General features: G+C 43.2%; 1 protein-coding gene across 1 annotated transcript in view; it reads right to left on the reverse strand.

Annotated features, from left to right (window-relative positions):
• Positions 1-26,350, reverse strand: part of KNDC1 (kinase non-catalytic C-lobe domain containing 1) — an 895,433-nt gene that overhangs the window by 285,049 nt on the left and 584,034 nt on the right. Inside the window, exons 21-22 of the mRNA XM_069611402.1 lie at positions 23,098-23,211; positions 7,095-7,242 (exon numbers count right to left, since the gene is read on the reverse strand). Coding sequence (XP_069467503.1) covers positions 7,095-7,242; positions 23,098-23,211 — 262 coding nt within the window. The remainder of the gene's footprint in view (positions 1-7,094; positions 7,243-23,097; positions 23,212-26,350) is intronic.

Raw genomic sequence — 26,350 nt, forward strand, 5'->3', positions numbered from 1 at the left:
CCCAAATCATTGAACTCCAGCACGATGCACCAGGTGATGAAAAGGAACTATGGGTGAAGCGAGGGTGTAGTCAGTCCCCGACTGACCTACTCTGGAGACAAAACATCACCGGTAAAGTGGTAATACCAACCAAATTGCTAGAGGTAGCATTTAAGCAGTTGCACTTCCCAGCCCATAATGCCAAACAGCACATCATTGCAGAGATTCAGGAAAATTGGTTTGCCCCCGGAGTCCAGGAACATGTCACAAAACTGATAGTAGAATGCATCACGTGTCAGACCTATAATTCTGGCATGACACTACGTACACTCAGAGGAACATTACCAAAACCAGAAGGGCCCATTAGAGAACTACACATAGGGCCTCATTACACGGTAGGCGGTGAACCATGGCGCTATTAGCGCCATGGTTCATGCCGGTAAAATACCGGCACCGCCTTGGTGGAAAGGGGAATTACCGCCCTATTCCAAGGTTGGCGGGGCAGTAATTCCCCCTTCCACCATTGCCCTTCCCCATTCCCATTTTTGCCCCATAGGGCATAATGGGAATGGGGAAGGTGCTAATTACGGTACCGCAGATTTGCGGTGCCGTAATTAGCACCAAGGTCCCTTTGCGGGTTGGTTTTTAACGCCTGCAGAAAGAATGCCATCTTTACCTGAAGATCCCACAGGGTGCAGATAGCTTGCTATTACTCACTTAATGCGCTAGCCCAATGTTGTTAACCCTTTCCAGTGTCTTACAATAAATAAATAAATAAAAGCTGTGTCTTTTTAAAGAAAAGCTCTGAGAAATATTGTCATTAGATTTACTCCCCTAATCTTTCTTAGAAATGTATAGATTTAAATGGTTTCTTGCCCTTGTTGTGCCCTGCAGGCAAATTCTGAGTCACCACATGAACTTCAGTCCCACATCTCTACAGCTGTGTTATGGATGCTGTGAGAATGACACTTGACTGCTGTGACTGTAGTAAGTACACCGACCAATGGACATGTGGACCGTTGGTCAAGGCAACAATTTTGTGGTGATCACCAGACACCTGGTCACCTTTTCCTGTACCTATCATGAGCAATACTCACTACAGCAGCTGCCAAATGCCATTAACCAGCAGACCACTTCATGTATGGATGGGTTTGATAGCAACACACGCAGGGGAGGTGATCTGCAAATAAAGGGGACTGTCTCCTTATGGTTTACAAGTGGGATGTGTGGCAGCTGACAACAGATCTAATGTAGGCACCCTAATGATAGGTGAAATGATGCATGTGCCTGTTTTGCCCATGTCCTCCATCCTGTGGTGACCTGCTTCATAAGCAAACACACTCCCCTAGATAAAATAGCAAATGTTGTCCAGACAATCTGCACCCACATTAGTGCCCGGAATATGTTAGGACAGCTGTGGCCATCCCACCTACTCCCATATAACCATCAGAAAACAGCAAAGCGGACTAAATAGAATTCAAACCTTCATATCGTGGGGTTTCTGTGAGAACAATGCAATGCAGTGATCGACTACTTCAATAGCCAAACCCAACAACTTGATGGTGCCTACTTAACTTCTTCTTAGGTAGGATCTATGAAATCTGCCTGCCTGCCACTTTTGCCTGGACGCAAGAACCAGCTTATGTTTTAGGTGTTGCATGCAACTTTCATTCGTCCCCCTGCTTCCTCTGTCCATCGTCTTGTTCCGGTAACACATTTGCAGCCTCAACCTTTATGTTCTTCCCACTCACACTCCACGTTGTTCTGCAAACCCTGATTTTCTGCTAGGCCCTGATCCCCCACCCCCCGACCTGTCCTTACCTTCCTCTCTGTCCCTATGCTCTCCCCATAAGAAAGTCTACCTCCCTGCTCCCCCGTCCTACTATTTGCCTGCTGCTTTGGCTTCCATCCTGTCTCTCTGCCAAGCATGCAGGAAAGGTGCATGTGGGGATTTCCAAACAACTCGTGACGCTACTTCATGTGGCAAAGAGCCAGGCTTCTGGATTGTGGAACAAATGTAAAAGGCTGTGAGATTGACTCCTGCTCCATTTTACTTAGAATATGCATTGTGGTCTCCATGTGAATTCAGTAGTCTACTGCAGTAGCACCCAGTATATGCCTATGTTATAGACACATTCCAATTGATTAGTGATGTCGATTCACTACAATTCAGGATTGGCAAGTGTTCAGTGTGGCCATTTGTCTCTGTTTAATTAACTGTTAAGCACTGCTGGGGCTATTGTCCCAGAACTCAAGCGATGCCTTAATTACACACATTGAGAAAGCTTGCATTTATAACAATTAATGAGTATCTTATCGTCAAAACTACAGTGGGAGGAAACACTAGGCCCATTGCTTGGAAGACCCCACAACTGATTTCTTCGATGATGAAGATTTATTTGCAAGCCAGCTGCACTCATGCAGATGGAGCAGCATACAAAAGGTGATGAAGACTTTGACTTTGGAATATTATTCTGCATATTTACTATTGCATGACAAATCAAATGAGAATTCAGAATGAAGATATGATATGCTGGCTGGGCTCCATAACTTGTGCCATACTTTAATTGTATGCTGCCTATGCTACTGTTTTATTGTTATTTTCTCATTATGTTATATTAATGTTGTTGTTTTAACTATAATGTGGTGTGTAAGATGTCAAGTAATAAAATAAAAGTTTTAAAAAGACATCTTTATGGTTTTTTTCTTCATACATAATTTGTACAACACTCACAAACTGGAGTTTTACTTACTCTACCCACCAGTAGATCCACACAATGGGCCTCATTACGAGTGTGGCTGTCTGGAAACAAGGGTGCCGTTAAGCTTACCAGCACCCTTGTTTCCGGGCTGCCACACTACAAGCCTATCTGCAGGGGCTGTTGCGCCCAGCAGGTCCTACGCTACCGGGTGCAACGGCCCCTGCAGGCAGAGTTATCACGGAAAGCACTGGCACTGTTAGCAAAGATGCCCTTGCTTCCGAGTTCACATTCCCGTGGAGACTTATGGGGCTCCACGGGAATGGGGCCTTACCAAATCTGACGCCTGACTTCCTGCACCAGGAATTCAGGTGCCGGAAACAGTGTTTCGGGGTCGGCAGCAGCCCACAGGTGGCACCGGCGGGTTACAGTCGACCTCGTAATGAGGCCCAATGTCTTGCACATAATGTTATTTTCTTTACTTTGTCAGTCTGCTTAACACCAACAGTGGATTCAGTGGTGGTTCAGCAAACTGGAGGTTCAGCTTCATTGTGTTTGGGTTTACCAACAAGCAGAGACACACAACATCCTTGATCTACTGGCTGCTCAGGTGACCTCTAATCCCAAAACCACCATCTTTGAAAGGTTTTTCCACCCCCAAAAGGGGCTTCAACTGGGCTGAGAGCAACACAGAGCTTATCACAACAGCACCAGAGGCACTCATTTAATCTGCTTGAAGCTTCCTGCAGAGGTTAGAGCACATACAGAAAGCATCACTTCTGCTCATGTGACACCTGACAAAGGTACGTCCAGGTTACTTTGGGTATATAAGCACTATTCTTTGGGCGTGCATTCGCTTGGGCATCCAGACCAAAGGGAAGACAGAGCCATCGGTTGCTGCTTTATATTTCCCTATTTCATTATGTTCCCTGTTAGCCCTTCTTGGCCACTGGTTGCCACAAAAAATGCCTCCCATAAAGCACACAAACATCCAAATCAAACTTCAACACAACACTCTGCTAAAACAACTAATAAACCTGCATTCTTCTAAACTGCCACTCTGCACACGCTTACACACATGAAATGAAGGAACTCATTAGCACACACTCCCCAGTTAAACTCTTCCTGGATCAAACCCCACCACACACACATATTATCCCTGACATGCTTCCCCCACACTATCTCATGCACAACAGAGACCTCTCACAGAAATAAGGTGGTGCCATTGCCATCATACATAAAGACACACTCACACTTAATAATCCCACCTCGTACATCTCTTTGAAGCACTCTCTCTCTCACTTGCTCCCCTCCATCAAACCCGCACCCCACCTTTCTCCGCCTTACTTATCACCCCCCAACATGCAATGCCAACTTCCACACCGACTGGACTGACTTCATAACTAACAGCCACACCTTCCCATGCAACAACATCTACCCTGGCGACTTTAACCCTGATTGTTCCTATTCGACATCAATCCTATACTAAAGACTAGACTCACTCCACTCAGCCCTTATGACCTCACACAACTCATCACCTATCCCACACACATTGATGGAAACACTCTGGACCTTATGATTGCAAGAAGGAATCATGTCTCTGTGGATAATCAAATATGGATAGCATGGTCTGACCACTTTGGTATCTACTTCACGCTCACACTACCACTCAAAATCCCACCACCTGCTACACATCCTCATTGCCCCCAGCCAGACAAACCAAACACATTAACATAATGTACCAAACACAAAAACATAAATGTACCTAGGGTGTTTAATGTTTAAGGTGTCACAAAAGGAACCAGGAACCAGGAAGCAATCCGGTCCTTTTAAGGCCCCATAAAGCTATTTTAGAATGGTTCAGGGCATCTGATTGGCTGTTTGAACAGCCATCTCGACCCTGCAATTGGATGGTGGGTACGAACAACACCATGACACTGGCACGCCATTCAACCCTCAGGAAATAACATGGGGCAGGTTAAAACTGCCAAAAATGATAACTTTCATGCAAAACAAACCTCAGACTCAACAGAGAACCTGTGTATACAGACAATGGGTGGCTGAGGGAACTAGGCAGAGCAGGGGGCTATGATCAGGAGATGCATGCAGGAAGGTTTTGCAGCCAGAGGGTCTACAAATCCAATATATGTGAATGCACAATGGAGTTGAAGAGAGAAGCTTGCATATCACATACATGCATGAAAGATTAATGAGCCAGAGAGGTTGCCAACAAACCCAAGACATGTGAGTGAGACCGCAAACCAAGCTGAAAATGGGGATCACAACCCGGAAATGCACAATGTGACAATTGAGACAGAGAGAGGGCCCCGAGCTCTAATATGTGGGAATAAGAGAACTGAAGGGAAGAGCTTGCAAAATGGAGACACGCGAGGGAGGGCGAAGCCTGAGGGGTTCCCACGAATCATAGACATATGAAGGAGTCAGGAGACAGCACAGGGAAAAGTGCCAGCCACAGACAGTGACAAGAACTGTGAGAAGCTGATTCAAATAATCAATTCCAAGAAGCAAAGATATGAAAAGGCGAGTAATCAAAAAGCTGCATTGTGCGAGAAAGAGTCAATCCCAAAGCAAAGTGAAAATATGGGAAGGACCATTGAAAAACATAGTCTATCACAAGTAAGGAAGTTTTTAAAACATTACATTCTGGTAGAGCGACGCTGACCCAAAGTGTTACAGAAATAAGAGACAGCACATTGAAATACTTAAATCTGAGTTAAAGAGAGAGGTAGTCCAGTACAGGAAGGAAAGTAATTGAACTGCTAAATTCTGGGAGAGAGAATTTCATTTCAAAGCATCATGGAAACAAATGAGGTAACTTTGAACTACTGAGAGAGTGTCTAGTAAAAGCTGAAAAGTAGTTGACAAAATGTAGTCTAGAGGCAGAGTGTAGTACCAAAGCATTACAGAAACAAGTTAATGAATGTTCAAACATGGTGGAATGAAATACAGAGGAAGCGAGTAAGCACGCAAAAAAAAATAAATAAATAAACATTTGATAGCTGCACACTGATAAACACTTTCCAAGACCAGGGAGTTTTGAATATAAGGAATTAAATATTGATGCATTTAAAGAGATGAGGACAAGAAAAGGAGAAATTAAACACTATATACAGCCAAAGTACAATGGAAACTGAAGTGTTTCCCTATGAAAAGGGCAAAGCATACATTTCCAGAAATAAAGCATTTGCATTGCTGCATTTTGGGAAATTGAGTCCAGACTCACCACGTACTCAGAATCAAAAAAAAGAGACATAGGGGCTCCTTCCGAGTTGGGCGGTAAGGGTTTACGTGCACCGGTAAGGATGCCGGTGCCGGTAAACCCTTACCGCCCTATTCCGAGGTCCCTTAGCGGGACCCGCTGAAAACGTCTAGTCAGACCAGACATACTTAGCGGGTCCCGTTAGGGGACCAGGAAGCTAATAACGGGCCTGCTATTTGCAGGTCCGTTATTAGCGCCTTCCCCATTCCCATTGAGCCCCATGGGGGCTCGAATAGGAATGGTATTCGGCATGGGGACCTACCGGGTCCGCATAGATCGGAATGTCCCAGTAAGTCCCCATTCCGCCTACCCGGACCCGGACCCGAGTTTGGAGGCGGCCATGGTGCTAATAGCACCATGTCCGCCTCCAACCTCGGAATGACCCCATAGACACTTGGAAATGTTGTATTGTAGGAAACATTATGTATTCCCAGAAACTGACTAAAACCTCAGAAGGAAACCATTTGGAATACTACACTCTGGGGAAAAGAGCAAAATCCTAGAAAAAAAGCAGTTGGAAGGCGAACCATAGAAATTTGTTTGTGAGAAAATATGTAGAATCCCAAAGTCTGACCAAGACAGAGGCTGGCACAAAGTAACTCAAGGTGAGAGGAAAGATGGGGATGTGTCCGAAAGCTGGACGTAGACTTCCAAAAACGCAGACAACTTTATTTCACTTTAATAAACCATTGAACTTTAATGTGAGTTTCATTGTATTCTTACAGACACTAGGTGCCAATTAAACGTACTGATTCAACGCCACAAAGTAGTATACAGAAATGCCATAGAACATATCAGCAATCTCATAATGAGCCCAACATACATTATTAGGAACTCTGATCCCCCAACATGCTTTTAAAGCCATAACTCTTGGAGGGAGACGATTGACAACACAGGTTGCCACATTCTTGAATTTCTGCCACAACTTCTCAATCGCACTTCCAACCATCTCATTTTCTAAAAAGAAGTGAAACACGAATCTTCACCTATACGTTTATCTAAACCCTCTCTTTTATTTCAACTTGCAAACTACAACGGCTGCTTTCTGACACCTTTTGCATCCTACAAAAGTCCATAGTACAAAGCACAAAGACAACGTTTAATTTCCAAAAACAAAACACAATAGGCTAGCTTACCTTAAAAGAAATATATTCTTCCAGTCTGTCCAATAAATTGGTGTTTGGTGTGAAATCTATGTTGCAGCAGTTCTCAATCCATGTCTGAATCAAGTAGATGGAGCGATGATATATTTTGGTAAGCATTGCCGAAGGGTCCATGCATTCACTGTAACAGAGAAAGCAGTCATTTACGTATTCTATGTAGAACTCATGTGACTATTTAATGTAACTTTATTCTCATATATCATTATGCACAGTCTTGAAAGTCTAAGAAAATGAAAGCTAAGCTCAGAAGTGTATCATCTATTTGACCACCCATACTATGAGTTTAAATGTATTAAACACTCTTTGGCACACACAGCGTTTACACCATATTTCAAGACCTACTATTAGCATGCGGCAAATAGCATACAGGCGTGTCAAGAGAATGGGACAAGTGCTCAGACTTTGAAGGCGAGTGCAGTGTGCAAGTACATTGAAGACCTACGAAGTGAACGGAACACATATTCCATAGTAGGTCCAGAACACATGCTTTTGAAGGGGGAGAGTATGCAGCGCCAGAAATGCAGTTGGAATACTGGGCGAGGAGGCGGGCACACCGGCCCAAGTTGAGGGACAGCATTCGGGCTCAGGAAGGGGGTTTCATGCAGGCCCAGAAGGGAGGACAGTACATAGGCCCTGGAAAGTGACAGCACAAAGGTCGAAGAAGGAGGCCAAGAAACATGGCCAGGAAGTTTCAGGTTGACACACGGGCACGGGAAGTGTGTAGCACCTATTCTGAGAATGGAGGAAAGCCTGCTGGCACAGGAGAACCAAAACACATGTCGAAAATCTGGATAAGAAAGCTATTTGAGGTGTACTTATCCTGTGCTCCTAAAAACGAAAAAGCTATCAGAGTAGACAAACAAGAGAGAAAAAACTAGAAATAGTTTCGGTTTTATTCCTCTTAGAGTGTCTATAAACAGGATTTAATCATCACTTGTATACTAACCCCCAGTCACAAATATATTTCTGTTTGTCCACAAAATGTTTTGCATCAACAGTTCTATGGAACCACTGTGTATATTCTTTTAATACTGTGTGAATATGTATATGGATGTTTAATGTTAATTGGTCAAGCGGTTTCTGAAGGCTTCAATGTACACTGAAAAAATAAACAGAAATCTTCTTGTTGAATTAAAATAAATGAGTGACATGAGCCTAGTAGGTTTCACTCTCTCTCTTGAACAGAAAGTATAACAGCTGATGGTTGAGTAATCCAGGAATTGTGAACATTCGTGCTTTGCCAGAGTAAGGGAGGGGTCACCAGTCTCCAACAAATAGATAGTTGGCACAGGAATAGGTAAATCACAAAGTTCTGTGATGGGAGAACAGTAGAAAGGCCCCATAATGGGGATGTCACACAGGCCCAAAAACGTGGTTGATCCCCTGGTTAAGGGAAAGGAACAGGTCACATGCCCAGGAAAGGGTGCAATGCAGCAGCTGTAAGAGTGTGAGAACACACAAGTTCTACAAGGATGGTGGTACACGGACCCAGAAAGAAGGAGAGAGGAGGGTGGAGAGTGAACGTTTCAGACAGAAAACAACAGTTCAGGAGAACAACAACATGCCAAGTAGCAGATGGCATTTGCAAAGTGAAATAGAAGTCTTAGAAGGATATATTGGGGCCAGAGTGAATTAGCAGTTCCAGGGACACACGTCGTTGTAAAGGGAAATAGCAATCTCAAGGGAAAATTGTAAATCCTGTTGAAGTTTCTGGCTCCAGATCTTGGCCGCAATGGGTGAATACAGTTATAATCTCAGAATGAGAACTAGAGAGAGTTTATGTGAAGTTGCAGGATGTTGAGTGAGCTATTAGGCGAAGTCGCCATCTGAAAATGTGCCCACCATTTAATCACATAGGCTGAGTCGTTGTAAAACATGATTCCATTTGAAATCCTTGTATAATAAATTAGAAAACACAACTGTTTTGTGTGTTCCTATGAAAAGGTAACATAATTGCACAACGAATTTCCATACTGCCACTTCATGAGAACATAAACATCGCATACGATCATCACTTCATAGCCTTTGCCTTCAAGTTAGAAGACTTTTCTTCTCTTCAGATGTGCTGTTGGAACAGGAATTATGCGCATAAACAAGAAGACCAAAGCCATGTTATTGCTGCTATTTCTAGTTATTCCTTAAATCAGACAGATGTTTCTCGTAATCGCTTTCTCACAATCTTAACAGGAGCTCAATCATACAACATTAAGTGAAAGCAACGGAACTATTGGGGGACAATTCTAAAAAAAAAAGGTTTTCTTCCATGTGCATGAGCCTGGTGGACATGCGCATGCAGAAGACTCCCCCATTCTGCTATTGCACAGATGTACCTCTGCGAATCAGTGTAACTGCAGGATTTGGATAGAGGGCTTGCCAGGGGAGGGGCTGGCCGAGTTAAAGAACATCTTTTATTCACAAAGGGATGCACCAGCAACTGTTCCAATTCCTTTGCACATTTCCATGTGCCAGATTGCCAGTTTCAGATTAGTTGCAAGCTAAAGCACACTACTGCCAGCGTTCCTATCAGCCCCTGGCAGCACTAACCTGCCCAAAAAGGGAATGCTTCTGCCTTACAGATGCATTTCTTTTTTGTACATTTAAACCTCCACCATGGAAGTCGGATGTAAAAACTGCTTTTTTTTGTCATAATCCATTTAAGGCCGTCCATTAAAAGGATTCACTGACCCCCATGTGAGAGGTGGACTGACACCAGCCCCCAAACCACGTTACATAACAAATGCATTTTTAAGTGTCAGGAACATGTCATCTTTGAATCCTTAGGTTATGCTTGATCTTCTGTTGGATGAATGTAATCACTGAAAGAAAGTGACAACAACCTGAGGTTGATTTCAGTCATACATATTATGAAGACCTCAAAAAGAATATTTGTTTTAAAAGCATAAATTGCGCTTGGTATTAATGGCATATCTCAACTCTTTGGACATTTACAATTATCCCATAATTTGATAGCACCTAGCCTTCATTGTTTGTATTTTAGCAAGGTGTACAAAATAAGACATTGACAGCTATGGCATTGAAGGGGATAAAGGTCTTAACTAGAGAATGGATTGAACATGTATTAAATCAGATTTTTTTTTCAAGAGATACAAGATTGATGAATAGGTTGATAGGTATAATCCATGTTTGATATCTATTGTTAACACCTTGGTTTCACCAACATAGAGCTACTACACTCTGATATATACTTCATTTGGGATGCATTGAGCCACTTTTGCTCTGCTATGCGGCATCACTGTGTTATGATGGTGCCAGAAATAGACAAATGGCTGCAAAACCCTTGTGCGCACCAAAACCTCTGAAAATCGCGCTTTGCAAAGCACAAAAAGATGGCTGCCAATCTGCCACGCATGTTGTCAGTGATGGAACAGAGCTCTCACTCCTGAAATGTTCAGGGGGCTCCACAACTATGGAAAATGGAGTACAGAAGGAAAAATCAGTGCTTTGCTAAATTAAACCCCAAAATCTTGCTTTAAATCCCTTTTTCTTTGTTGCTGAAACTTCAGAATGCCGGTACAGAACAACCTCAAATATCCAAAATTCTTGCTGGGTGATACAATCCACTTAGTTTAAGAAATCATTGTGAATTTACAAAGTCCTGAAAAGCTGGGAGTATAAAGAAATGTCCACAGCAAAAGTGGCCTGTCTGTGGATATGTCCAACAATCTCTGGGTGCAGTACACTGGGCCGCCTGAATGACAGCTGTCAGGAGCCTGCCTGATTAAACTTTAACATGTATAAACTGAAATCAAATGTTCGCAATCTAAGAGGCCTGTTACTGATAGTAACCCATATTGTAATTGTTTTGATCCCATGGTTTGAAATCTTGAATGAGAATTTAGCTGTGATTTGATACAACAAGTTTGTTTTAACCTAAGGAAAAATTCAACAGAGTTAACAATTAAAATTAAACCTGGCAGAGGCTACCAAACTGGAATAACAGGTTTTCTAACAGAAGGAAGGTCTTTTCCCCCAGCAGGAAATCACACAGAAGCGTTAAGTATGGGGTAGGATAGAACCTGGTCTGCAGAGGCATGAGGAACAATGACCAGCTGCAACTAAGGAAATGCGAGGTGTGAAGACAGTCGTAAATGGCCTCTGCCAGGAGCAAACAGGGAGGAGACTGCTACTGGACTGCAGGGAGACAAAAAGAGGCGGACCCAAACAACCATCTGTGGCTGAACATTAACAAAGAATGCATTTTAAAAAGACGGATAACTTACTGCTTAAAATTGTGAAAAATATAAAAGTAACAGATTTGTGTATCTAAATTTTGGCTGCACGTTTCAAGAGGCGGCAAAATCGTGTGACATGTTCTGGAAACAAAACGGCAAGAAATGTGATTTTACGCAAAATGTATTTCTGCTAGAATTGTGAAACTTTATACACTTATGCCCATGTTAAATGCACACACTTGTACAAAGTTGCTTATAAATTGGACATTGTGTTCCTGATGAGAAGGGCAACATTCTGTGAAAAGCGGAGACAAGATCCCACAGCTACGGGGTTTTGAGGAGTAGCTGGTGTGTAAAATATGTAATCTGTATATGTGATTGTTAAAGAGGTTGCACATGTGTAAATATGGATGGTGCCAAAAGTAGATTTTGTGTTCGAGGGCCTAGGGGTGGATTTTCAGCCTCATAAAATCACACCATAAAGGTGACACAGTGTTTCTCCTCCTATCAAGGCAGAGAGTAGACTCTTACCCAATCACCTGTCAAAATGTGCAAGCTTAGGCTAAACCAGCACACACACGCCCTTTATGACATCTGTTCATAGCATAAATAGAGACAGCTCAACACACAAAAGGACAGACAGATTCACTCACTATCCTGATGCTGGCAGAGCACCCTGCTACTGAACTCTACATCTTCCTTGCTCCAGACTCAAGAAACTTTGCAAAGCAGAAACCCATTGCATAGCTGAACCATTTTCAGCTAGGCCTCAAATTCCAGAACCCCACAAACCAGAGGGGAAGCATCAAAATACAGCAGGGCTATGCTGTACTGCTTGCCTGCTGAAAATAAATATCATAATACAGCCGGGCTGCGCTATACTGCTTGCCTGCTGAAAATAATTATCATCAGAACCAAGAAGGGCAGATCCAATCCAGTCCTGTGCCGTGCTGTGACCAGAGTGCCTTGCAGATCCAATCCAATCCTGTGCCGTGCTGTGACCAGCGTGCCTTGCAGATCCGATCCAGTCTGATGTGCCCAGCCGTCTGTCCTAAGCCAGATCCTATCCCCTGACCAGAATTTACGGTTCTCCCATTATCGCGAATATCGTGCAGTGAAAAGTTTGCCGGTAATTTTCGTTTTGGGAAATTCTTACACATGTAAAACAGCGTTTGATTGCTCACTACTTCAATTTTAAGATTTCAAATTGTTTCTTGGTATTAAATCATTGCTTGTGTTTGTGTGCAACTATCTAATGCGGCTCCCATAAGAATTTATAACAATTTCAGCAATTTTGACCATATTTAGTGTTTTCACCCAGTCCATTCTAAAGATAACTTTAAAAGCCATTCTGACAGCTTGACAGTCAATTCCGTGTTCTCTTGTGTTTGAAAGGGGGAAAGTGGGAGTGATATTCTGTTGATTTTTGCCTTTCCTGAATACCTGCTCTCCTACTATCTCTTTCCATTGCCTATTGGGGGGTTGAGGGGTGTGCAGGGGGAACCTTGAACCACAGTGCCATTGTATCTGAAACCACACAAAAGTATTATTTTCTGAGCTGAATTGTTTGCTCGCTGCTACTCCTTGTGTATTTGTGGTGTGGTGCACCTATTAAAACCTATTGTGATGAATTTTAAATACAAAAATAAATCTTTACCTTCACAAACCAGCCTGATTGCTGGTTCAGTGTGACCGGGTGGGGGGTTCCAGGAGAAGGGCGTGATATGAGTGGTATATCGTTCAGAATAAAGGACTTTTAGACAAAAAATAAATAAGGATTTCAGTTGTACACTACATGATAGGCATTGACTTGGGTGTACTCCGGATTGAAATCACTTACCTTCCCTTAAAAAGGCACTTTCATTTGCAATGACATAATAATCAAACAGACAAATGTGCACTTATTGTTGCATTAAGGAATTATAGATGTCCCCGGTTAGGGTATAGCAACAATTTAGCATCTTAACAAGTCAAAGGAATGAATAGCTCATTAATGCTGCATAAGGTACCAAACTCCCTAAATGTGACATGGATGTAGCTTCTGGTGAGAAAGCCTCAGAGTATACAGAAGATTTTGAGACTTACAAGCCTAAATCAGAAGGTATGCTCTTGGCTAGGATAATTGACAAGGATATACTAAGGAAGTTGAGAAGGCTATACTAATGTGGGAAAATGTTGAAGAACATTTACTTTTGGGAGTGTAAAGCTTTTGACTAAAACATGGTGCCTGTGTGCAGTACATTTTGGGGGTGCCCAGAGCCATAATGGACATGTGCTCCATGCCTCATTGGAATCTGCCCTTGATGTGAACTTGTAACATTGTTCATATTATTCCACTGGCAAACATGTTTTCAACGAGGCGCATTGCTTATGTTAGTGTGCATTTCTTCAAGGACTGTTTTGAAGAAGGTGCCAGCTGCCACTTGATAGCGGTGCGAAGAATCTTTCAAAGCTTAAGAAAAGTTATGTAGCTGTTTTCACGCTTCCCATGAGTAAGGGAGGAGTTTTGCCTCTTGAGGTTGCTATGAGTCACTCTGGCTGGGAGTCCATGAGTTCTGTCAACAGGTGGAAACTTCGAGAGCCATCCTGCATTTGTCAGAGGTTTAAAACAAGGGGAACTGGGGGCGGGCAGTCAGAGATCTCTGTGCCTGCCTGTTTTGGATCTTTTTAGCGCATTTCAGGCAAGATTAGGATTTGTTTTGCTGTTGCTTCAACAGTGAAGTATTGTTAGACTTTTTACATTCTTTATATATGTAGTAACTATTCATTCATTTATTATTTTCCTTCATGTATGCTTTTTGTGAATAAAAGGCCATAAAGAGCATTTTTCTTGAAGTTTAGCTCAGTGTCTGTGTGACTAATTGGCCTTCAGCATCCAAGGTTTCTTTATACAGTGTGGCTGGGGCTGTGAAATATATCCGTCCACTTTTGAAGCAAAACATTTGGCGCTGTGAGCAGTGTGCCTTGTGATGAAGAATTCTGGGCATTAAGGGATCTGTGCTTGAACGCTGGTCGGCAAGATTTATAGTGAAGTTGAGCTTTTTTTCTCTTTTTTCTTCTGTGCCTTTGCACTGGGAGTTAGGCTGTGTTAATAAGTGTTTTGGGTGTGTGCTTTGTGTGACTGCATTCATGTGGCCGTTAATAGGTTACTGTAGATAGATCATTGTAGTTTATTTTAAATATGAGCACTTTGTTCAAGAAAACAGATAAGGGGTCCTCCGCTGGTGGAGACTGCCCTGGTGTTATGATCCCAGGGTGGGCAAAGAGCCCATATGATAAATAATGGGCATGTGGTGCAGGGTTGAGTGAACAGTGGGATGAAAGTCTAGGAGAGACAAGACCGCAGAGGTTGTATCTTGTTTTCAGCAGGTTTCAGTGGAAAAGGGAAAGGACTTCATCGTGCTAGGGAGGCATGGGAGGATTCTATTGAATGCATACAGAAAAATGCACCAGACAATGTTGAGCTGAATGACGGTATTTTGCATTTAGAGAAAGAGTTAGCTGCCAAAAAGCACATCTAATTAATGCAGCAATTAGAAATGAAACTTTGACACAACAAAGCAGATCGATTCCAGGTAGTGGCTGAGTGGGCAGCTATCAGGGTTGCTCGATACCAATATAATAATTGCAGAGGTAACATAAACAAAAGGAAGGTGGCAGCTGTAATTGCCACGGCAGGCGTGGATTGGGACCCCAATCTGTGGGATGGTGATATTTGGAATTCCACTGACTCAGAGTTTAGCCTAGAGGTGGATGCAGAATCTAAATTGAAACCTGACAAAAAGACAGTAACTGCCAAACTGGTAACGAGGCGTAAGGCTTGCCCCCATCCCCATAACCAAGGGAGGGAGAGTTGTGAATTTGACTAAGATGGAAAATTACACACAACAAGAGGTTGGAGAGATCATTATTCGGTTGAGGCAGAGAACAGACGTGTTTTTGGCATTGTTGAAAGATGGTGTACCACAGGAGGATATTGATGGTATTGAAACCAGGGAAATGTATGAGTTATACAAAAAGAGGGCTGGCTCGAAAGGCACGCTATAAGCAATTTAAGAGGCAGGTGGTGACTAAGCCTAAAAGGCTCCTTCTCAGGAGAAACAGGAAGAAGGGTCTATGGAACTGCTTCCCAGTACCAGCCAACATATGTTGATTTGAGAAAAGTGGTGAGTGCAATGTTAGAGTCCGAGTCTGGATACACTAATTATAAATTTGACTAGGATTATGGCCTAGCCCAGGCAGCTCCCACTCATATAAAAGTTGACAGACAACCTCATGTTAATGTTAAGATATTTTAGAAGTCTGGAAACACAGAAGAGGTCCGAGCTTTGATAGATAACGGGACAGAGGCCTCACTGATTGATGGAAATCCTTCAAGATTTAAAGGCCGACATTTTACCATTACCGGGCTGGGGGTAAGGAAACACCCCCAGTACAGACAAGAGTGCAGATGAAGATAGGCAATTTGTCAAAGCAGAAATATCAAGTGTTGATTGTCCCGATACCTGAGTATATAATTGGCTTTGTCATTCTGGAGGGGTTGAGTTTGCGATTAAGAGGTAAAACATATCAATTTGGAGTGAACGCATTTACTTGAGCACCCGTTATTGTCGCCAAATTGAAAATCCCTATGATGCACGTGTCTTTGGCCACAAAGCATGCATCCATGAAGCAATCCTACATTCCCGGGGGACATAAGGAAATTTCAGACACCATTAAGGAATATGTAGAAGCAGGAGTATTATGCCCTGTTACTACTGGTTGGAATAACCAAGTCAGGCCTGTGAAAAAGGGGTATGGGAGCTGGAGAATGACTGTGGATTAAAGAGGATTGAACAAATACACTCCTCCTCTAGTCCCTGTAATCCCAGAAGCTATCACCTTGATTGATAACGTACACAAGTTTGAGGGAACCTGGTATGCTGTGTTAGATTTAGCAAATGCCTTTTTCTTTATGCCACTTGCTGAGGAGTGCCAGTTGCAATTGCAGTTTTCTTGGAATGGGTGTCAGTATACCTTTACACGGTTGCCTATGGGGTACTTGCACATCCCAGCAATTTGTCACAGACTGGTGGCAGAACATTTGGGCAAAATACCATGCAAACCTGATATACAGATTTTACATTACATTGATGACATTTTGTTTCAGGGCAAAGATGAGCGAAGTGTGCAAAATCAGTTGATCGGGTTGAAGAAGGAAGGGTGGGAGATTAACGCTAACAGAACTCAAGGGCCAGCTGAGACTGTGGTATTTCTAGGAATTCAGTGGCATAATGGGCATCAGGAGATGGTGCCGAAAGCCCCGCAAAAGATACTTGAGTTTACCACAGCTGGGAACAAGAAACAAGCTCAGCAGTTCATAGGCTTGCTTGGCTTTTGGAGACAATATATACCACATTATTTTTTTTATTTTTTTTTATTTGTATATAATCAAAAAAAAGATGTTTACAAAAGTGATTTCCAACCAGAAGGAATCTCGACGAAATCCTGACGGAGACTCTGATCAAGTTTGGACAACAGTCTGTTGATATTAAACAGGCGAAGCCCAGATTGCGATGTTCTGTTTTGTTCTGTCTATTGCCAAATTGAGAAGTTTAGCCACTGCAGTATGCCATCGGGGCTTTGTACCTGTAATAAGGCGATTCTATCAAGTTAGTTCATTGCCGATGAAAGAGTTTGCCGTCAGGGGGCTAAAAAAGGCAATCCTGGCTTGGTGCAGGGCGGGGCAGTGCATCTGCAGGTGTCTAATGGATTCAGTCACCTCAGGATTTTTGCAAAGTCTGCAGGCATTTTCATTAGATCCAGATCTGATCGCTAAGATTTCCTGCGTAGGAAGGACGTTGAGGCGAGCTTTCAGAAAGGTTCTCATCAGTGACTTGCTTAGGTATCTTTTACAATAAGCCATAGGTTCTTTCATTTTATTGACAGTCGTAGGAAGATGACCTAAAAGTTTATTGGAGGTTGGTTGCTTTTTCCACTGTATTGATCCAGTCAAACATTCCAATTTAGTTTTTATCCTAACCGGGTTGTTCTTTAGTTCTTCTTTGGAACATGCGATTGTCTGGAGTTTTAGATTTTGGTCCATGGCCCACATCTTTATCGACTGGTTCTTGCGTTTTCAATTTCTTCTGCTATCATGCGGTAGATTTCCAGGCTCTCTGGGTGAATGACTTTCCTGTATAGCTGTAGAGTGCTGTGGTCCACCACTGCTTTCAGGGAGACGAGGCCAAGTTCCCGTCTTATTGGGGCTACAGCTGTGGAATTCGGAAGACCCAGCACCGCTCGCCAAATATAACCCTCTAGTTTTTGCCAAAGTAGAGGGGGGTTGCAGGTGTCGCGTCCATGCAGTATGTTAATGAAGGAATGATCTTGGCCTTATAGAAACTGAACGCCGGTTGGAGTGAGAATTTGCCATATTTACGATCAACTGCTCTCAGCTGTGCTTCTAAGTTCTTTGCTTTAGACCACAATACTTCCAGGCTTTCTTAGTACTGTCCAGGTGAACTCCAAGGTACTTAAATGAGTCAACCACTTTGATTTTTGTCTCCTTGAGGTGCCAATGGAGAGTCTCTTTTTTTTGGTTCCTGGCTTTTGCAAAATCATTATTTTCATTTTTGATTTGTTAATCTCAAGGTTGTTTTCTGTGATGTATGTTGAGAGGTTATCGAGTTGCTGTTGGAGACCGATCTGAGTGAGGTCCAATAGTATCAGATCGTCGGCATACAGAAGTCTCTGGACCCTTGTGGTTCCTATTTTTGGTGGAAAAGACCTGGTCTTGAGTTGACTGTCTTTAAAGTCTCCAAGAAAAGATATGAATAAGGCTGGGGCCAAGGGGCAGCCTTGCTTCACTCCACGAACTGTTGGTATAGAGTTTGAAATTAAACCTTGATTGTTGAGGCATACGTTTATACTGGTGTTTGTATGAAGGTGGATTATGGGTTCCAAAATGCTTTCAGGACAGTGCCAGGTCTTGAGTTTGGCCCAAAGTTTCAGTCTGTCCACTCTGTCGAAAGCCTGGGACAGGTCGACAAACGCTAGGAATATCCAGGGTGCTCCTGATAGTACTCTTTTCCTAAGTAGATTCAGGCACATTATATTGGCGCTGGTGCTGGCATTTTTCTGGAATCATGTTTGCAGGGGGTCGAAACTCAAAGAAGTGAAGGCCCATTTGCGGAAGTGTGACAGGAGAATTGTTGCGAAAACCTTTCCGATAACGTCCAAAAGGGCTATTGGTCGATAATTCAGGGTTCTTCTCTGGTTCCCTTTTCAAAAATCGGGACGATCACTGCTTTTGTCCAGGAATCGGGAATGGTTCTACTTTCTTTACAGACTTTGAAGATAGAACTGATACAATTTGACCAATCGTCTGGGTGTTGTTTTAGATCGCAATTGGCAAGTCCATCTGGCCCCGGTGCTCTTGACGCCTTCAATTTCAGGATTGTAGTTTTGATTTTGACGCAGTCTGTCTGATCAATCCATGCTGTGTCCACTGGTCGATTGAGGTTGTTGTCGTTAGCTTTTGGTGATTCAAACAACGTCGAAAAGTGGGCGGTCCATTTTTCTTCCGACACTGGGTTGATCATGTGCGAGTTTGGGAGCTTATTTGATCTGTTAATGAGCATGCAAAAGTCTCTGGTTTTTCAATTGGACAGAACCTTCAGCATTTCTTCCGTGTCGGACTGATATAGGAGACATCTCAAATTTCTCAGCCACTGCTTGTAGATTTTTGTTTCACTCCTGAGATTTTCCCAAAGTATTGGTAAATTCAATGAAACTGCCTCACTTTTTAGCTTCCTTAAAACTCTGCGTTTGGCGACTAGGGCCGCACTGTATTCATGAGTATGTAGATTAGTTTGGTTGTTATGGTTCTTCCTGGGTTTTTTGAAAGCAAGAAGAAGAGGAATGTAGCTCGATCTTGCCAATCCTTTTTGCGATGCAGGGTCAGACATTAAGTTTGTAAATTGGTCAGTAAGTTTGCAAACATCTGAAGCAATCAAACGAATCCGAGATTGTTGTGAGTTAGTCTCAATGGGAGGATCATAGAATTGTGCTGGACTCCCTTTGTTTCTGCATATGAGATTCAGAAGGTTGTGGTCACGTTCTAATGACTTCAAGTGACACTATATTGGCAAACACAGGTTCGGAAACAAAGATGTAATCAAGAGTTTCTGATGAACTGCCACGCTCCCAAGTTGGTATCAAAACGCCCGAGTCTGTGCTAGTTGCCGAGTTAAAGAGGTTTCCTGATTTCATCACGGAACTCCACGCACGTCCCCTGGTTATTGCAGATAAATTGATAGGTTCTGTTGATTTGGGCATATCGGGCATAGTACAGTTTGCATTGAGATCCCCACAGGTCAGAATATTAGGGGATTTGTAATCTATTGCAATTTCGTCGAGTGTGCTGATCACTTTTTCGCACATATTCACTGTAGACGTCTTTTGCGGGTTCCAATATACGTTGATAATTGCAACCAGGTCTGATACTGGGAGCTTGGCCGTTTGGGATGGAGAATTCCATGTTGTCAAAATGGCCAAAATTTCGTAGCTACAGGTTATGACCTTTATGGATAAACCGGATCCTGTACGAGTAGCTGTTAGTAGGCCCGAGGAAGGTCGCCCCAAAGGTCCTTTATATACCACATTTAGGGCAAATATTGCCTCCACTCTACAAAGTGATGTGAAAGAAGTATTAGTTTGAGTGGGGAGAAGAAAAACAGAGAGTGTTTGACTTGGCAAACAACACTGTGCAGTGTGTGCTTGATTGTGGCCTGTGAAGTCAGAAGTGGAATTGAATGTGTCAATACAAGACAATTATGCTAACTGGAGCTTGTGGCAATGACAGAACAGAAAATGGGTTCCCTTAGGATTTTGGAGACACAAATTACCCGAGGCTGGTGATAGATACACTCCGTTTGAGAAGCAATTGCTAGCATGCTATTGAGCTCTTGTTGATACCGAGCAAATGACAGTGGGACATGATGTTTAGTTTAGTTTGTTTATTTGTATAGCGCAGCCAAACCCTGGGGTAACTGGGCACATTAGACTTGTAGAACAACATGGTTTACAGAAGGTTGCACATGCGAAGTACAGAAGAGGACAATACAAAGAATAGCATGAAGGACCAGGTTACAAGGTGGTCCATGACAAAGGTTGCAGACTGGACCGGGTTACAGATTGGTCAGCCACTGCGGGCGATATCAGATTATTGCTGAGTTGTAAGCCACATTTTCACCTTGGATCTGAACGACCAGAATTATACGTCGGCTCTGATTATCATGGGAAGTGCGTTCCAGCTAGCTCCCCCTGTCGTTTTCAGATTGAACTTGGGAATGTTTAGTTGGTGCAGATATGGGGTTCTGGTCGGTCTGAACGAACTATGTCTGGAGAATTTGTCTGATAAGTAGCATGGAGCTGTCAGTGTGAGGCATTTGTGTGTAATGACGAGCAAGCGTGATTCTGTCACGAATAGCGAGCCAGTGAATCTCCTTTCTAATGGTGGAGATGTGGGCCTTGCGGGGAAGATTAAGGGCACATCTGAGGGCGTTGTTCTGTAAAATCTGTAATCTGTTCAAGTTGTGATTGGTGGAGCCAACGAAGAGTGTATTGCAATAGTCCAAACTAGAGAATATCAGAACCCTAGCCAATGTGAGGCAACTGATGGTAGATAAGAATGGCTTACATGTGTTAATAAGTTTATTGGTATAGCGTGAATGAAATAGTGGCATTTATTTGTTTTTTGAGCAAAAGTGTGGAGTCGAGATACACACCCAGTGTTTTGACTTCTTCTGAGACTTGTATGATGTTGCCATTGATGGTGAAAGTTTGGTACCTAGGGTCGAGTTTGTTAAGGCGGGCCTGGGATCCGACGATAAGCAGTTCCGTCTTGTCATCGTTTAAACAGAGGCTGTGGGTGGCCATCCATGCTTGAATTTCGAGGTAGATTTCATTTAGTTTTACAACATCTTTCTCATAGCTCCCAGTGAGTGTGATGAGGACCTGGGTGTCATCAGCATAGTTTGTATATGTGACACCCGAGTCGTCAAGGCGGTCAAAGTGGAGCTTGGTAAAGATGTTGTATGGCGTAGGCGAAATACAAGATCCTTGCGGTACTCCACATTGGATTGGGACAGGGTCAGCTGCAGCAGAAGGGGCTGAAAACCCTGGTTGATCTGTCGGACAGGAAGGACCAAATCCAATTGGTGGCATTCTGGGAGAATACAGCAGTCAAAGAGAGGTGTTTGGTGAGCATTTGGTGGTCGACTGAGTCGAAAGCTGCAGACAGATCCACAGGAGCAAGATGGCCAAATGTATTGATCAGGCCCGAAATTCCGATTATGCAGTGGGTTTTGAGTTCTCCTAAAACACACATGATAGGACACGCCCAAGAAGCCAGTACAATCAAGTGGAAATGGTATATCCAAGATAGACCAAATCAGGAAAAGGTGGGGTTGCAAAACTACATGAGCAAGTGGCTAGTGTACCACCTATAGCCCGTTATGTAGGAACTGAGCATTATTGGAAAGCTGTGTCGTATAATCGCAAGACAAAAAAGATCCTAGTCACGTCAGGTAAAAGAAAGAGCAGTCAGTTTGCAGAACTTCATGCAGTATGCTAAGCTTTGAAACAAGAAATACCGGGTCAATGGTGGCGGACACGGCAGATAAATGGGTGGAAAATTCACTCAAAAGAATTGTGGTGAAAAGAACTGTGGCAAGATATCTGGGAAATGCTATCACAAAGTGAAGTAACAGTGTATCATGTGGATGAGCACTGTACTACGGTGATGCCATCGGACATCAGCCATTTGGGAAAGTATCACCTGCACTACGGAGCACAGAAATGTAACTGAATCACTCGATCCTGTGCAAACTATATTGTCTGCCTCTCCTGGCCAGGATACTGTTCAAGACTGCATGCATCATCTAGAAAGCAGTCATGAGTAGCACACCAGCATACCTGGTGGCTAAGCTCCACATATTTGGTGGCACACACTCCTCATGCAGCATATCTAACAACCGGCTTGAATCACAACTTGACCGCAAAGAGGACCCACAAAGAATCCTTCTCTGGTCATGCACCCACCCTCTGGAACTCAATCCTGGTGCCAGCTTGGAATTACCGCACACTTCAACAATTTTGCAATTCTCTCTTAAACATGGCTCTTTCAACAACACCATACCAAGGACTAATTCTAACTGACACACATACTGATGCAGACCTCAACTCACAGTACTGCGATACTGCTAAAGGATGCCAGTATAATTGCTGGCTACCCACAATCAGTACAGCACTCTGCTGCCCTCGAGCTAGGTCTGTGCTATTAAACAATACAATTTAAATACAATAAAACAATAGGATTATTCTATATCTTGCGCAAGCCTGCCACAGGATCAAACTAACTGACTGCTGGGTCATAACTACTTGAGCCTTACTGGTGATAGCATTGCTTGCACTATCATGCCTAGTTAAAACCGTAAGCATAGACGATGAAGAGGTAAGCATAGCAAAAGTATCTCAGACCTAGTATCCAATGCAAAAATGCCTCCACACAGAAGAAACACATAGTTATGCCATTCCCTCCAATTCCCACCACACACAAGAGGTGACATACATTTGGGCTAAGGGTAATCTCTCTATAATGTGCCCATGTTTACATTTTTCAAATGTTGGCACAGGTTTTTAAAGAGGTTGAACTTACAAAGTGTTACAACTTTATAAGCTCTATGTCATGCTTACAGGGGATGTGCCGAGGGAAATCTATCCACACGTATATTAGTTACCTGGAGATTGAGCAGTCAACTCTGTCAATAAGAAACTGTAGAAACTCTTCTTGTGTGCAGAAGTAGCGAAACGTGTACAGGAACTGCTGAACGTAGCCTTCTTGAACTGCATTACTAAGAGATGGGAATAAATCACTTGTTAAAGAAGCACAATGCCAGTTCAAAATAGGGAACCATCTATAATTGCTGAAGCCATTTTCTACCACTCCATGTGTAGAGACTGGAGGGGCGTATCTGTACTCCTGCCCTCTATATGGCAGAGTAGAAGCACAGAGCACTCCAGGCAAGATTCTCTATATGGTCGAATTGATAAAAAACCAAGGCTTAAGCTCTCAGGAGCTAATGCAGGCTGGTTTCTAAGTACAGTGTCATTACCAAGCCCCCACAAAATAATGTTCACAACCATGTTATGTGCTACCACAGTTCTTTATATATAAATAAGCTTCAAGATATATGCATCAATTAATAATGAATAACTTTGTATTCTGGCAATTCTAATATGGCAAATATATACAATGTCTAAGTGGTACCACACTTAGCTATTTACCCCTTTAAATGCATCAACTGCTGACACTTATAATGGCATACAAATCATACAGCAATGGGTAACAGCATAGATCATAGGAAGGACTGCAGGTTGGCTTAAACAATGGCAGAATGGTTCTTTAGCTACTAAGACACAGTTATGAGTGAGAGTTCCCACACCTGGGCAACCTGTAATAACGCATATTAACAAGCCCAGTCCATCCATGGTTAAATAGTCTTGTTTCCTGGTTAAAATGTTCAACTACCCCAATGTATCAGTCCTCGACAGACTCGACAGCTTTTAGATTGGGTCAAAGGAAAGCAGCAGAAATTCTTCTTCTAGCTGGGCTTCAAGGACAAGCAGCTTTAAGTTTCAACTTCAGCTTCTGAACAAATTGGGAAGTGAGAGGTCCCCCGATATACACATCTGTCCATCATTCACTCTGCTGAGCCAAGCACAGTCAGCCAATCAGACAGAAGGGTATTCCTGCAGGCAGGCAGCCTATCAAGCTCACATGCATTCAGGCTATTCACTTCTACCCAGACACCCATTACAAGGAATGTTGATTGGGGCAAGCACCCAGCCTTTCAGCACACCACACTCCATATATGTCAGTTTCAGGCAGGGAGGTCTCATTCTTTGTGTCACACATGCAGAAACGAGACACAAATAACATAGAATGCATGTTGGTCACAAACTCTATTCACACAGGTCCTACCCCAAAGGTGTGCCCAAAACATAGAGTTACCGGTAAGGCTCCAGACAGTCCGGCCTGGACTTCCCCACAATACCATATATGGTTATTCTATCTAATAGCCAGTCATGGGAAGGGACAGAGTCAGGGCTTCCCAGGACTTTGGGAAAACAAGGAGACAGGCAATAGAAAGCAAGAAGCCACAGGGGCCATCTTGCCTTCTATCAGGACTCCACTGATTCCTATGGCAGGGACTGGGTATCCCAAAATTGAGTCTCAGAGCACCTGTCAAATTCAGCATAGAGCTGCCACCAGCCCATACCCTGCTCTATGGGTCACACACAGGTGCCCAGAAAATACACTAGGAGTATAGGCTTGTACCCCCACCCAAGGGTGCCATAAGGGTATCCCAAGGGTCGCTGTTCACCATGACCAAAAAGAGGAAGAGCTGCACTGCCAGGAGTCCCAACTGCACTCCTGTGCAGACAACAACATAGAACACACATGATAAGGGAGTACAGGACAAGGACATGGAGGCCCTGTCCCTCCAATACATTTCCAGCATTCCACAATGATTCTATGAGATATATATGTTTAAATATTGTATGCATGCAGAAAGGCTACCCAAAATGTCTATTGAATATGAGAAAACCTGTGTTTCAATGGCCAGAGAAGCTTGTTACAATACAATTCAGTGACCAAATAGAAGGTGCTTTGCACTACATTGTAGTTAATAGTTCCACTGATCAGATCCCACACATTATGATTCATGATACAGTGACCAACGCCAGCAGTGAACAAGCATTAGCAATGCCAACAGTTTGGGCTTTTGTGTAAGCATGGGAAAGGCACTTGCCAGGCCGTACCGTAGTGATATTAACTGGCCAATGATGGTAGCAGATGCAAAACGGTGCAAGTACCAGGGCATCTAAAAGCAGTGGCGGGCAAATGCCTAAACGTATACACAAGCCAAAACTGTTGGCTTTGCCAATGCTTGTTTTTAACAGGACTTCAGAGAAGGACATACATAGTGCTTATACATCTAGTGGCTGAAGGCAGACCTGGTCAAGACACTTTTACTACACCGGTCAAGGGTTTACAGCTCCAATTAAGTCATTAACTCTCAGAAGACTGATTTGAAAAAAGAAGTTGAGCTCAAAGAGTGCCCATGAGCAGGTGTTTTGGGCGAGGGGGGGCAGGAACTGGGTGGGAATGGCGATAGGGATTAGCATGGCCATGGGCAGTCAATGGATGGGCTAATAGGCAAACAACACTTACAAGATGTGTGTCCCTCCTCAAATGCCATTTATCCCTTTTTCTACTCTAATGCAATAGTTTCGGCATATAGGTGGCGCAAGCAACACCTATTAGCCCAAACTAAAAATCTAAAGCAATCAATAGGACGGTAGCATGTCAAGGAAGTAGGTCAAAGAAGAACGTTAATATCAGAGGTTGACCCTAAAGGCGTTGTAATAAAACACTAATGGCCAGAAATATCAAATATCTTTCATCTCACAGGCCAGTGCCATGTTAAGGAGCCAGCTTTGCGAATTCCAATGCACATAGGAGGCAAATTTGATTGTGTACGGTAATGCCTGCATTTTGACTCACGGCAAATCAAAAGGGAAAGTGAGAGAAGAGAAAAGAGCACTTTGAGAAATCTCATCTGTTTGGGAAACAGTGAATGTTAGCCGTGTATCCAGGGCAGTACTCAACTATTCTCACAATGGTGCTGCTTCCAATAACCACCTGGACTGCTGCCTGCTTTCTAAAGTCCGCTTCACAAAGCAACATTTTTGGCTATGTCACCATTTCTAAATGTTTCAAAGTGTCATGCTAGCACATTGCAGTACAGAATGCATCAAGAACAGGTCCCTGTGCCTCACAGAGCACTGTTTCTGTTTTCGCAGGTGTGTGCAGTGAGGCAAACCTGTATGTCCCACTTTGGGATTATTGATAATGTAGTCATACGCAGCTCACAGCTCCGTAGCCCAGCACAAGATTCGTGCATCTGGTATGGCAAAAAAAGTGGA

This window comes from Ambystoma mexicanum, chromosome 8, assembly GCF_040938575.1.
Source record: "Ambystoma mexicanum isolate Mex_15411 chromosome 8, UKY_AmexF1_1, whole genome shotgun sequence".
Taxonomy (NCBI): domain Eukaryota; kingdom Metazoa; phylum Chordata; class Amphibia; order Caudata; family Ambystomatidae; genus Ambystoma; species Ambystoma mexicanum.